Source organism: Ahaetulla prasina, chromosome 3 (genome assembly GCF_028640845.1).
Source record: "Ahaetulla prasina isolate Xishuangbanna chromosome 3, ASM2864084v1, whole genome shotgun sequence".
Taxonomy (NCBI): domain Eukaryota; kingdom Metazoa; phylum Chordata; class Lepidosauria; order Squamata; family Colubridae; genus Ahaetulla; species Ahaetulla prasina.
In genome coordinates this window covers 110,690,030-110,704,012 of record NC_080541.1, presented here as the reverse complement: position 1 = coordinate 110,704,012, position 13,983 = coordinate 110,690,030, and the positions used below count along the sequence as shown (strand labels likewise).

The 13,983-nt window shown below is 38.5% G+C and overlaps 1 protein-coding gene across 1 annotated transcript in view; it reads right to left on the bottom strand.

Annotated features, from left to right (window-relative positions):
* Positions 1 to 3,739: 3,739 nt before the first annotated feature.
* LOC131194096 (protocadherin beta-16-like) overlaps positions 3,740 to 13,983 on the bottom strand; it is a 50,509-nt gene continuing 40,265 nt past the window's right edge. Inside the window, exon 2 of the mRNA XM_058174716.1 lies at positions 3,740 to 3,801. Within this exon, the coding sequence (XP_058030699.1) occupies positions 3,748 to 3,801 (54 nt within the window). The 3' untranslated portion in view covers positions 3,740 to 3,747. The remainder of the gene's footprint in view (positions 3,802 to 13,983) is intronic.

The following is a 13,983-nucleotide window of genomic DNA, read 5'->3' as shown; positions in this document are numbered from 1 at the left end:
ACATTTGTTTCAAGTCACTGTCAGAGTTAGCTTTCCTGACCTCAGCTTTGTAGATTCAAGATATATGCTGGTATTCTGTCTTAGTTTCTTGTCTCTCCATTTTTTATACCTATAATAGGCAATAAATATCCCTGTACTTTGGCATCCTATCCCCACATCTTTCCATGTCGCAGAAAGTGCAATTTTTTACTGACAACCTCTGCATTATTCAAACCTTCAGCTGTTATATACCCCTTCTTTTGCAATTTAGTGGGTGGGTTATTTTAGTGGGTACTATTGTTTTCCTCTTTGCATCAATTTATTTTTCATGTTTCATCATATAGTTTCCCAAATCTTGACCGACTTAAGCATTTAATCACTTGTATCACTCTCCATCAATCAGAGTTGAGCCTTGATCATGTGAACCTGTGTTTCAATCAAAAAACAGTTCCCATTGTCTGGATCTTTGCCATGGCTATCCCAGTTCATAATTTTTTTATACACTGACACTCCTCCCTTTATGACTGGAATAGACATAAAACCAAATAATTTAATATTCTTCCCATGGTGCACTCCAACCAATGGCTTGGTCATTACATCTGCTAGATTGTCTTCTGAAGAACAGTGAAGCAAGCGAATTAGTTTACTTTTGATAGCTTCTCTGACATTAAAATACTTAATCTCCATATGCTTGCTTCTATTTTTCACTCTGTCACCTGTTGTCATTTTAATGCAAGTAGCATTATGTTCAAACACTGTTAGTGCTTCATTAACCTCTATGTTTAACTCCTTTTACGCACCAAATTACTTCTGAACAAAGTTCATTTAGAGCAATAAATTCTGCCTCCCGAGTAGAAATGGCTACAGAAGTTTGTTTTCTGGACTTCCATGCAATTAAAGCCACTTCAAATAATGCCACAATCCCAGAATAGGATTTTCTGGTTTGCACATCATTGGCATAATCACTGTCAACATAACATTTAATTTTAAATCTTCAGAGACCTGATATATCTCTTGATCACACCCAAATTGTTGTGAAAATCTGTGCTCATAGGTGTTGGAACAGAATTACAATCCTCATGTTGTATCTCTCCAACAGCTGTTCAATTTTCCTTCTTTGACTGAGAACATAACCACCTTTCTCAGTTTTTTGTATCACTACACCAAAATAGTTTTCTATTTCACCTAAATTTTTCAATTCAAACTTTTTCTCCAACTGATTAGGAAATTCCTTCACCTGTATCAGATCTTTTGCAATGAAGCAAAGACCATCCACAAATGCTAATAATTGACAATCCACACCATGTAACCTTGCAGTATATATGCAACCATCAGCCTTGCAACTCTTGAACCCAAGACCCTTTAATGCCATATCTAAACAGATGTTCCAGTTTCTGGCTGACTGCTTCAACCCATAAATGGCCTTGTTCAGTTTATACACAGTGTTAGCCTTTTTACTTTCATATCCTGGTGCTTGATCCATGTAAATTTCTTCCTCTGATTCTATATTAAGGAATGCTGTGGTTATATCAAAGTGCCAGATTTTATGGCCACATGCTGCTGCCAACTCTAGTGCCAACCTACATATTTTACTAGAAAAGTACTCAAATCTTCTGCTCAGAATAAAATTTTCTATACTACCAGGCTTGAAATTTTAGGTCTAGATAGCCTCAAACTACGTCATCTACATTCCAATCTATGCTTAGTTCATAAGATTATTTACCAAAATGTTCTACCTGTAAATGAGTACTTTAATTTCAACCATAATAACACAAGGGCTAAACTCAATTTAATTCACTCTAATCTTAATAGTAGGAAATATGACTTCTGCAATACAGTAGTAAATGTCTGGAACACTCTACCTGATCCTGTTGTTAGTCTCTCTAATTCCCACACCTTTTACTTTAAACTGTTTACCGTGGACCTTTCATGTTTCTTAAGAAGTTCCTAAGGGGGCATGATAAATGCACCAGTGTGCCTACCATCCCTTGTCCTATTGTTCCCAAATATATGTAATCATTCAATGTGTTTATGGCTATGTTTTGCCTATTTATATCCTTTTTTGTGTGCCAATTTTTTTCATGTGTCCATGTCTATGTCTATACTATTACTTGTTCTTGTTTGACAAATAAATAAATAAACCTTATAGTTTACCGTTGGTGCAAACACCTCATCCTAGTGCATGTTTTTCTTTTGCAAAAAAAACTTGTGCCACTAATCTTATCTTATATTGTGGATAATACTTCCTTTTTGTATACCCATTTACATCCTACAGCTTTATAACCTTGTGGCAATGTCATAGATGCGAATACTTTCATGAATCCATATTCATTCATGGATTTCATCTCTTTGTCCATGGCTTCTTTCCACTTCACTTGCTTGACTTTGGGTAGTGCCGATACTTCCTGATAGTTTCTTGGCTCATACACCTTTACTTTACTAGCAGAATACCTGTCAGGTGGAATCGTTTTGCTCCATTGCTCTGACCTGCGTGGCATTGACTGCTTTTGTGTGTCAAACCTTTCTTGTTTCATATCAGAGTCATCATCTTCTCCTGATTCTTTTTCTTGTCCTTTTTCAGCTTCTCCTCCCTGAACGCTGACACCATCACTAAGTGAATCACCATTACTAAGTGGATCATCCCTAAAATTGGCATCAATTCTGCCCCAATTTTGCTCTTCAAAGGTAGCAGATCTGGAAATTACTATCCTTCTGCTCCCATCGCTAAAGCACTAGCTTTTTGAGCCAGGCTCATAGCCCATAAACCTGAGCTTTCTTGCTTTTGGTTATTCTTTTCTCCTTATTGCCTTTGGAATATGCACCCATGCATTGCTTCTAAACACCCTTATATGTACCAGAGATGGCTTTCTCCCATATAGCACAGCATATGGAGTATCATTAATAGAGGAACTCCACAGCCTGTTGATCAAATAATTAGCAGTCAACATGGCTTCAGGCCAATATGACCTGCTCAGACCAGAAACCTTTAGCAATGAATCTTTCATTGTTTGTAAGACTCCATTCTGTCTTTCAACTACGCCATTCTCAGCTGCTGTGTATGGATTAGTGCATCTATGTCTTATTCCTAACTGGCCCAACCACTGTTGAAAACTTGCTAACATGAATTCTGAACCTCTTTTAGTTTGCAACTGGAATGCCTGTTGTCTATATCTTCTTTCTACGAAGCTTACCCATTGCTTACATTTTTGTAGCACCTCTATTTTACTCTTTAGCAAATAGCAGAACCCAAACCTGCTGTAGTCATCTGCAGTGACCAGTGCATACCTTGTTCCTCCCAAACTGGCTTGCATTGGCCCAACCAAATCTGCATGTACCAGCTCTAGTTCTCTTGTTGTCTGCTTTGTGCTATTCTTGCTTACTGGGAATGCCTTAGACTTCTATGATTTACATACTGGACAGTCTAAGGATGTCTTAAGGTTAACCCTTCTCCAAACTGTTGCATCTTACACAACACTCTGAAGCTGGCATGGCCAAGCTTTCTATGCAAGAGATGAATGCATGAATCATGTTTGGGCACATCGAACCTTTTGTCCCTGCAACACATAAAAATTATGTTGTTCTATACCCTGTGCACATACACTCCCATTTCTTTTTATGAGACATCTCCCATCTACAAATGTGATCTCAAACCCTTGTTTGTCTAGATTGGAGACACTCAGTAAATTATGCTCCATTTCAGGGACACATAATATGTTATTAAACTTTTTCTCCAGACATGGAATCAGTACACTGCCTTTTTCTGTGACTTTAACCTTCTGGCCATTTACTAAGGCTACAGCATCTCCTCCAGCTGGATCCAATCTGAAAAACAACTTAGAATTATTAACAATTGTTTGACTAGCCTCACTATCTATAAATCATTTGTCTCTGCTATTATAATAGCTAAATTTTGCAACAGCTGCTTGTCCATTTGTTTGTTTTCTTCCTTGTAAACAATCTTTCTTTAAATGAACGTTATCCCCACAGATAAAACATCTCTGTTTTCCCTCTTCTTTCTTCTTGGGAATTATTTGCTGGGATGTAATCCAATCTCTTCTGTTGCTCTGATCTCTGCAGACATCGAGTCTGTTCCTTTGCTCTCTCTGCTCCTTGCACCTCCACCTCAGACATTTCTCCTCATGGTTTCTTCTAAAATGGCATTTTTGTTCTTCAGAAATCAAACAGGCTTTAAGGGCTTCCATACATAATTCCTGTTCTGGGTTACATTCAAAAATGGCTGAAACAATGTCCCACGTTTCATCATGACTATTTAATACCAACAGCACTTTCTGAGATTCAGGAATTTGAATTCCACACTGTTCTAATTCAACAAACAGTGTCTGCAGCAGATGCTTTTCTATGCTCTCTTGTGGCAGTAGTCAGGCTCTGTACAATTGTCTCAGTAATTGCACAAACTCACATGCACACTTTTCAATTTCAGCCAAAATAAAAATAAAAATAAAACTTCTTTGCAGTTTTTAAATCAGCTACATTTAAGAATTGTTTATCTTTCAAACTTAAAATTATATAAGCCAGTGCCTTATCATGCCGCCATTGATCTGCAGCTGCTAATGGCCCTTGGGGTTGATTAATGATGATATCCCAGAGCTCCTTAGCCTTCAGGAAGAATTCCATTTTTGCAGCCCAAATAAGATAATTCTTCTGCCTCAATCTCTCCTTGAAATCAACAGCCATCCTGTAAGCCTTCTCTGTCTTGATTCCTTGTGTTTATAACACAGACAGTTTCTCAGCTTGAATACAGTTCCATGTTGCACCTCAATCCTTTTTATTCAATTTGACTGTGTGCATGGGCTGGTTGGCTGGGATGTGGGCCCATAACCTGTTAGTTTATTTGAGAATCACCCAGCATATATTCAAAGAATTGAGCAGGATTCATAATATAGAAAAAACTTCTTTATCTACAAAATACAAAAACATGATACAAACAATACCCATGCATCTCTTACAACATGGTAGAGAGAAGAATGAACTCTGAACACAGAATAGCTAAACCACACCCAGTCTAAAGCCAGCTCACATGGCTCTCACAGCAAATCCTGTGGCTCAGTCAAAAAACATTTGCCATGGCTATTCCGGTTCATAATTCTTTATACACTGACATAAAATATTCTAGCCAAAATGGTCAAAATTACTCACAGTAGGAGAAAGACCAAGTGGTCTTCTATACTAGGAAAATGACCCTGGAAGTCAAATTTACGGCCATTTCTTTGAAATGAGCTGCTTATACCAAATGTACTGGTCATCCTTGAAAACTGATAATATCCAGTAAATATCTCAGTATGTTGGTATCCTGTCCCCACATCTTTCCATGTTGTAGAAAGTTCAATTTTTCATTGACCACTCTGCATTATTCAAACCTTCAGCTATTTCATATCCTTCTGTAGCTATTTTAGGGGGTGTTGTTTTCTGTCAATTTTTCATGTTTTTGGAAATCTTCTCCACATAGTTCCCCAAATCCTGACCTGTTTAAGCATTTAATCACTTGTACCACTATCCAACAGTCAGATTTGAGCCTTGATCATGAGTTGCATTATAAAATCTTCTGTTTCTGATCAATGTACTCAAATCTCATTAAAATAGTTTTTCACTCAGTCCACATTCCTTCTCTCAAACACCCATTCAACCCCCTGCAAAATTCCAAATATCTAGATTCTAGCAAAACATTTTCTTTTCTATTTAAGAAAATTGAAAGATGCTTCCTTTGAATCCCTCCCAGATGCAAGGGCTATAAAATGTTGGGTGCAATGGATGAAAAAGTGGATGAGATGGCAACCAAGCAGATAATCAAATATTGGAGTTGATCTCCCTGCTGCTGCCCTTTACCTGTGGATGGTAGAAGATACTTGGTCAATTTGGGAAAGGAAGGAAAATAATTCATTATTTGGTCAGAAAACCTTTTTTCATTCAGTCCACATTCCTGTCAGCTCTAGGCAGATCCAGGTCACTGGGTGCTGATGGACAAAATCCCAGAGGGAACTGGCAGATGTAATCTCAGAACTATTGAACCATATTTTTCAAAGTTCTTGGAGCACTGGGGAACTACCGAGGATTGGAAAAGAGCTGATGTAGTCTCCATCTTCCAAAAAAAAAAAAAAAAGGGTGGGGGTGGGGGACAGATCCAGGAAATTACAGACCAATCAGCCTGACATCAATACCTGAGAAAATTTTGGAAAATTCAGAAAATAATCAAGCAACAAATCTGTGAACACCTAGATGCAAACAAGGTTACAACCAGAAGCCAACATTTTTTCATCAAAACCGGATCATGCCAAACAACTCTTATTTCATTCTTTGACAAAGTAACCAAATAGGCAGATCAGTAAAATGCTATGGACATAATATACTTAGATTTCAGTAAAGCATTTAATAAAGTAGACCACTAGTTCTTGCCAAGCCAGTAAAATGTGGGATAGGCAGCACTAGCATCGTTTTACAAAAACTTAGTAGGAAAACTCTTGGGGAAAAGCATCCAGTTCTGGTCAGCGCAATAAAAAATAAGATGTCCAGACTCTGGAAAGAGTGCAGAGAAGAGCAACAAAAATGGGTGGCTGGAGGCTAAAACTTATGAAGAACGGTTACAGGAATTGGGTATGTCTAGTCTAATGAAAAGAAGTGACAGACATGGTAGCAGCATTCCAATGTTAGAGGGGCTACTACAAAGATGATTTTCTAAAATAAAAAAAAGGCAAGACAAGAAACAATGGATGGAAATTAACCATTACCGGTGAGAGCAAACATCCAATCAAATACTTGCCTTCAGAAGTTTTTTTTTATTATTTGCATTTATATCCCGCCCTTCTCTGAAGACTCAAGGCGGCTTACACTATGTTAAGCAATAGTCGTCATCCATTTGTATATTATATACAAAGTCAACTTATTGCCCCCAACAATCTGGGTCCTCATTTTACCTACCTTATAAAGGATGGAAGGCTGAGTCAACCTTGGGCCTGGTGGGACTTGAACCTGCAGTAATTGCAAGCAGCTGTGTTAATAACAGACTGTCTTAGCAGTCTGAGCCACCAGAGGCCCTTGTTGTGGATGTTCCATGGTGGCTTTCAAAAAGAGACATTTGTTTGACATGGTATAGCATCTCCTGCTCAACCAGGGAGTTGGACTAGACGACCTCCAAGGTCCCTTTCAATTCTATTATTCAATGTTCTAAACATAAACTTTTTCGTTCACAGATTATACTCACCTGGGATATATGCTCTCTTTCCTCCAACTGATTTGGAAGATCATGGCAATCACTTCTGATCTGTGGATTCAGCATACTTTTTGGATGCTCCGTAGTAAAAAGAGGAAAGAAAGGCTTAAGGAACTTGAACTCACTGCTCAGAGACCCATCAGCTAAACACACTTCATAGCTATAGGCCTGGGAAGATGTCCCAGTATTAGGATCCACACACTTGTCTTGCAAATTTGGTCTCACAGGGAAATTTGATGCAGAATGAGAACTTGTTAAGAACTTTCTTCGCTTCTGAAACTTGGCTGCAATAAACACCATAACAGAAAGCAGAAAAATGGATGAGATGGCAACCAAACAGATAATCAAATACAGTGTTAGAGTATGATCTCCCTCCTGCGGGACTTCACCTTTAGGATTATCCATAATTTTCATGTAAGGATCAGAGAAGCCGTCCACTAGAAGAATTCTTAGGGTCGCTGAGGCAGACTGAGGAGGATGCCCATTATCCCTCACTGCCACAATAAGAGTGTGTTTGAAACTGTCTCGGATGTTCACTGGCCTCATGGTTTTCACCTCCCCATTCTGAGTCCCAACAGTGAAGAGACTCGGATCTGTGGCCTTCAGCAACTGATAGGAAAGCCAAGAATTCTGCCCTGAATCTCTGTCCACTGCCACCACTTTGGTGACGAGGTAGCCTGTCTCTGCTCCCCTGGGAACCAGATCATTTGATGGAGAAGTGCTGTTCTGAAGGGGGCAGAGGATGAAGGGGGCATTGTCATTTTCATCCGTGATAAGAACTCGGACCATTGTTTCTGAGCTCAGGGGAGGTGAGCCCTTGTCTACAGCCCTCACCATCACCTGGAAATCCTGTATATCCTCATAATCTATAGATCGAATGGCATACAAGTTCCCAGTTTCAGAGTTGATGGAGATGAAAGATGATGCAGACTCTTCCCTGATCTTTCCAAACAAAAGAGAGTAGGTTACTTTTGCGTTCTGTTCTGTGTCCACATCCGCAGCATGGACTGATCCAATGAGCAGTCCTGGAATGTTGTTTTCTCGTAAGTGCAAATCGTAGAAACCTCTTTCAAAAATTGGAGGGTTATCATTGACGTCTGAAAGTTGAATGCTAATAACTGTCTTTGAAGTGAGACTGGGAGAACCTTGGTCGGTGGCTATGATGGTGATGTTATAATGTGACATTTGTTCTCTGTCCAATGGCTGTTGAGTCACAAGCTGGTAATAATTGTTCTCAGTCAGTTTTAGTATAAAAGGCAGGTTTTTCTCAGTGTTGCAGGTAGTTCTGCCATTGTCTCCGGAGTCTTGATCTCTGATGCCAAAAAGTGCCACCAGTGTTTCCGGGGGAGAATTTTCTGGTAAAGGATTACTGATGGATGATACAATTATTTCTGGAGCATTGTCATTCTCATCTTCAATGTCAACAAGAACTTTACAGTAGGCGGACAATCCCCCTCCATCTGTGGCTTTGATGCTGAGTTCATAATTATGATTTTCTTCATAATCAATTTTCCCTACAAGCGTAATTTCCCCAGTATGATTGTTTAACCTGAATGATCGGAGTACATCTGCTGGTGCTTGGCTAAAAGTGTAACTGATGTGAGCGTTGGATCCAATGTCTTTGTCAGTGGCTTCAACTTTAGCAACCAATGAACCTGGATGACTATTTTCCATTAACTGCACTTTATACACTGTTTGTTCAAATTGGGGCACGTTATCATTGTTATCCAGAATATCAATAATTATCTGTGCTGTGCCAGTTCTCCTAGGGATCCCTCCATCCACAGCTTCCAGAGTGAGGATAAACTGAGGGATCACCTCGCGGTCTAATGGTTTTGCCAAAAGCAGTTCTGAATATTTCCTGCCATTGTTTTGACTTTGTACTTCCAGCTTAAAATATTCATTTGGGCTAAGTATGTAGTTCTGGACAGCGTTTTTTCCTTTGTCTAAATCGTGGGCTGTCTCCAAGGGGAAACGTGCATTTATGGGAGTCTGCTCAGGTATTTCAAAAAGGAATTGGTTCTGAGAGAATATAGGGGAATTATCATTGACATCTTCTACCTGAACTTCAATTTTGAAGAATTGAAGAGGATTTTCCAGCAAAATTTCAGAGAAAAGCGTGCAAGGATCACTCAGACTACACAAAGCTTCTCGGTCAATTTTATCCCTCAATATTATATTCCCAGAATGAGGATCCAGCTGGAAATCCTGCCTGGAACTCTTAGAAATCAACTGTGCTCTGCGAGCAGAGAGCTCTTTCACATCCACTTTCAAATCTTTTAGCACATTTGCTACTATTGATCCAGCTTTCTTCTCCTCAGGCACTGAATAACGGAATGGTTCACACAACATACCAGAGCTACATAGAGAAATAAAGAACAAGACCACTTGCCTGCTAGGACGAGAGACTTCCATTTTCCCAGCCTTTTTCAGGGAAGGTTATACATTCAATAAGAGTCTTTGTAAAGCAACTCCTCTAATTTCCTTTATAGTTGTGATCAGAATCCAATGGGAGTTAATTTTTGGTATTAATACTGGAGTATTTTCTTCGGAAATTTCTCAAGATTTAACTGAAAGCTGTTGTCTTTTGTTCTGAGATTCCTTTGTCTAATTCTGAAGTAAATGAATCTCTCTTTTTACTGTTTGGTGCAATAGCACCACCTTGTGTGTAAAGTAAAATGTAGCACTGAATTTTTGAAACTTTGAATATGGCATTTATTCTAGAGTATAGAATAATGTGTGCATGTTTTCAAAAGAACAAAATGTTATACAATCTTGGTTTCTTTTGTCATATCAAAATAATATATTAATACCTTTCAATCTAGAGAAAAAGGACTCTCCCTGGTATGAGCTACAACTTTTATTATGATTGTGCTGTAAAAGTATATATAGAAACATCTGTGGAGACTCTGCGTCATCCCGGTCATGGTTGTTTCAAAGATGCTTTTTCAAAAGGCATCTGGGCTGTTTTTTCCATGAGGAAGAAGGAGAAGACATTTTGCTTCTCAGCCAAGAAACCTCATCAGTTATTACATCGCTCCCACCTTTCTGCCAGGACCAATATGTCGGGATTTGCATAATTAAATCTGCTTTCATCTTTCAGATCAACTTTGTCCTGGAATGTCTATGGAGATTCTCAGTCATCCAGGTCATAGATGTCCCAAAGGTGTTTTTCCACCCGCCCCCCCCAAAGGCAAGTGGACTTTCTTGATTTTTTTCTTTGAAAACATTTCACTTCTCATTCAAGGTTCTTCAGTTTGTCCAGGGATAGTGAATATTCTAGCAGATATCAAATAGTGAAGCAGATATTAAATATATAAAACTTTTTCAATCACTGCATAGAGATCTTATAGAATAATATATGGCTAATGCATTTTTTCACTTTGTCATTCTCCCATTCCTGCATCACCAATCCAGCCACTATTATAGTTATGAGCAGAAAATAAACAAATCCAAAATTGATCTACAAACCTTTCATAAATGCCTATCTCAGCTAACCATAGGGCAAATGAACTCTGATATGTAACTGCTATGGCCTCCTCAGTCTATATTTACAACCCAGATACTCTGGTTCCTTGAACTCTGGACTGAATTCGGCCAAATATATATCCAGGGAATGGAATGGAATGGAATGGAATGGAATGGAATGGAATGGAATAGAATAGAATAGGGGAGGAGAGGGTGGGGTGGGGTGGGGTGGGGTGGGGTAGAGAGGGTAGGAGAGGGTAGGAGAGGGTTGAGACAGAAGAAAAGAGTTGGAAGGGACCTAGTCCAACCCCTTGCTCAGGCAGGAAACCCTATACCATTTCAGACAAATGGTTGTCCAATCTCATCTTAAAAACTTCCAGTGTTGGAGAATTCACAGCTTCTGGATGCCAGTTGTTCCGCAGGTTAATTGTTAACTGTCAGGAAATTTCTCCTTAGTTGTAGGTTGTTTTTATCCTTGATTCATTCATCCATTCATTGCTTTTTTTCCTGCCCTCAGGTGCTTTAGAAATAGCTTGTCTACCTATTCTTTGTGGCAGCCCCTGAGATATCAGACCACTGCCCTCATGTTACCCCTAGTCCTTGTTTTCATTAAATTAGACATACCCAATTCCAGCAATCATTCTTTACATGTTTTAGCCGCCAGTCCCCTAATCATCTTTATTGCTCTACTCTGCACTCTTTCTAGAGTCTCAACATCTTCTTTACATCATGGTGATCAAAACTGGATGCAGTATTCCGAGTGTCACCTTACCAAGGCATTATAAAGTGCTATTAATACTTTGTTGTGGCCTGTCAGCCACTGGCCCCTCCAGCAGCTGAATCAGAGGATGAGGAGGCATGCGAGTCAGGGTCAGCATCAAGGCAAACTGAGAGGGGGAAGAGGGAATGGAGCTGGCAGAGAGAGAGAGAGACAGAGGCAGAGCCTGGGCCGTTTGTCACTCCTCAGATGAAGAGTCAACAACCCCCAGGTCTGGAGTTAGTTGATGAAGAAGAGGAGAAACAGCTTGGTCCAGTGTCTGATGCACGGTTGCGCAGAAGGCAGAGAAGAGGAGAGCAGTGGAAAGCCGTTGGCCGATCCTGGGGAAAGAAGAGCCACCACTACTAACGAGGCCCTACTCTAGCTTTGAGGATAAAATGCAGGGTGTGGAGATGAATAGATGTGGCAGACAACTATTCATTTTCCAGCTGGCCAGACTTGTTAGCCTGAGTTGAGAGATGAACTTTTTGCTGGGGCTGCTGGCGCTCCTAATAAAGGAATTTTTGAGTTAACTTCAGAGGGTTTGTCGGAGAGCTGGGTCAGAACATACTTGTGATCTTGATTCTACCCTTTGTTAATGTAATCTAGAACTGTGTTGACTTTTTTGGCAGTTGTAGCATAACGTTGGCTCATATTTAAGTGATTGTCCACTAAGACTACAAGATCTCTCTCACAGTTACTACTAATGAGCGAGGTACCACCTATACTGTACCTGTGCATTTGATTTTTCTTGCCTACATTTTTTCACCATTGAATTTCATTTTGTTAGATAGCGCCCAATGTTCAAGTCTGTCAAGATCCTTCTGAATCTTAAACCTATCTTTTGGACTGTTGGCTATTCCTGACAGTTTGGTGTCATCTGCAAATTTAATGAGTTCCCCATCTATCCCCTCTTCCTAATCATTGATGAAGATGTTAAAGAATACTGGGCCTAAAACAGAGCCTTGGGGTACCCCACTGCATACTTCCCTCCACGTGGATGCAGTTCCATTGAGGACTACTCATTAAGTGCGGTTGGTCAGCCAGTTACAAATCCATCTTGTGGTGCTATTGTCTAACCCATATTTTTCTATCTTATCAAGTTATAGATTGTCAAATGCCTTGCTGAAATCCAAGTAAGTTATATCCACAGCATTCCTCTGGTCCACTAATTTTGTCACCTTGTCAAAGAATGCAATAAGATCTGTCTGGCATGATCTGTTTTTGACAAACCAATGTTGGCTTTTTTTTATGACTTTGTTTGCCTCTAGGTGTTCACTGATTCATTGCTTGATAATTTTTTCCAGAATCTTCCCAGATATTGAGGTCAGGTTAATAGGTCTGTAGTTTTCTGGATCTATTTTTTTCCTTTTTCTTTTTTTTTTAAATACATTTTTTTTATTTTTCAATATAATAATTCCATCTTCAATTAAATAGTGTGTTGTCTGGGTACAGATATCTTTATAAATTAAAAATCAAAATTCACAGCAATACATTACTTTAATATTAATTCTATAATATTAAAATGATAATATTAAACATAATAATCATAATATTGGTTTCTTTCTCTTAACGTATTTTCTTTATTTCACTAATCTTGGTTAAAATGGTCTTTTGTTTCCTGTTTCTAACTTATGTTTTTATTGTCTAACCATTGATAAAATAAGTCCCATGTCATGTAATATTCAGTCTGGTCATATCTCCATTTACCATAATCTTTGCTGTTTGTTTACAATATATCGCTTTAATCGTATTAATAAATCTCTTCCCCCAAACTGTATCTTTTAATTGTGCTAGCATAAACTGCCAGTTCACATTATCAAATGCTTTCTCTGCATCTAGAAAAATCAACACCATTTGCTTCCCTGGATGTGCTTCATAGTAATCCAGTGTATTTAAAATTATTCTCATATTGTCTTTAATTTGTTTCTTAGGTAAAAATCTATTTTGATCTGAATGTATAAATTGGTTTAAGAATCTTTTTAGTCTTTCTGCAATTATTGAAGCATATATTTTATAGTCAGCATTCAGTAAGGATATCTGTCTGTAATTTTTTATCCATTGTCAGTCTGAATCTTCTTTCGGTATGAGAGTAATATATGCTTCCATCCATGAATTTGGTACTATTGCTTTTAGCAGTACTGCATTGAACACTTCCAACATTGGTATACTTACAATATTTTGTAAGTCTTTATACAGTTCTGCTGATAGATCATCTGGGCTGGGTGTTTTACAATTCTTTTGTCTCTTAATTGCTTCTATTAATTCCATTATTGTTATACATTCATCTAACATAGCTTTCACTGTTTCAGGTATTTTAGGTAATTCTGCTTTTTCTAAATATTGTTTTATTTTATATTCTGAAACTGTCTCTTGATCATATAATTTTTTTATAATAGTTTTGGATCACTTTCTTTTTATTGTCATTTTGATGAAGGTTTCCTTCCTCGTCAATTAATTGGTATATCAGGTTTTTTCCTTCTCCTTTTTCAATTTATATGCCAGCCATCTTCCTGGTTTATTTGCATTTTCAAAAAAATTGTTTAACACTTTT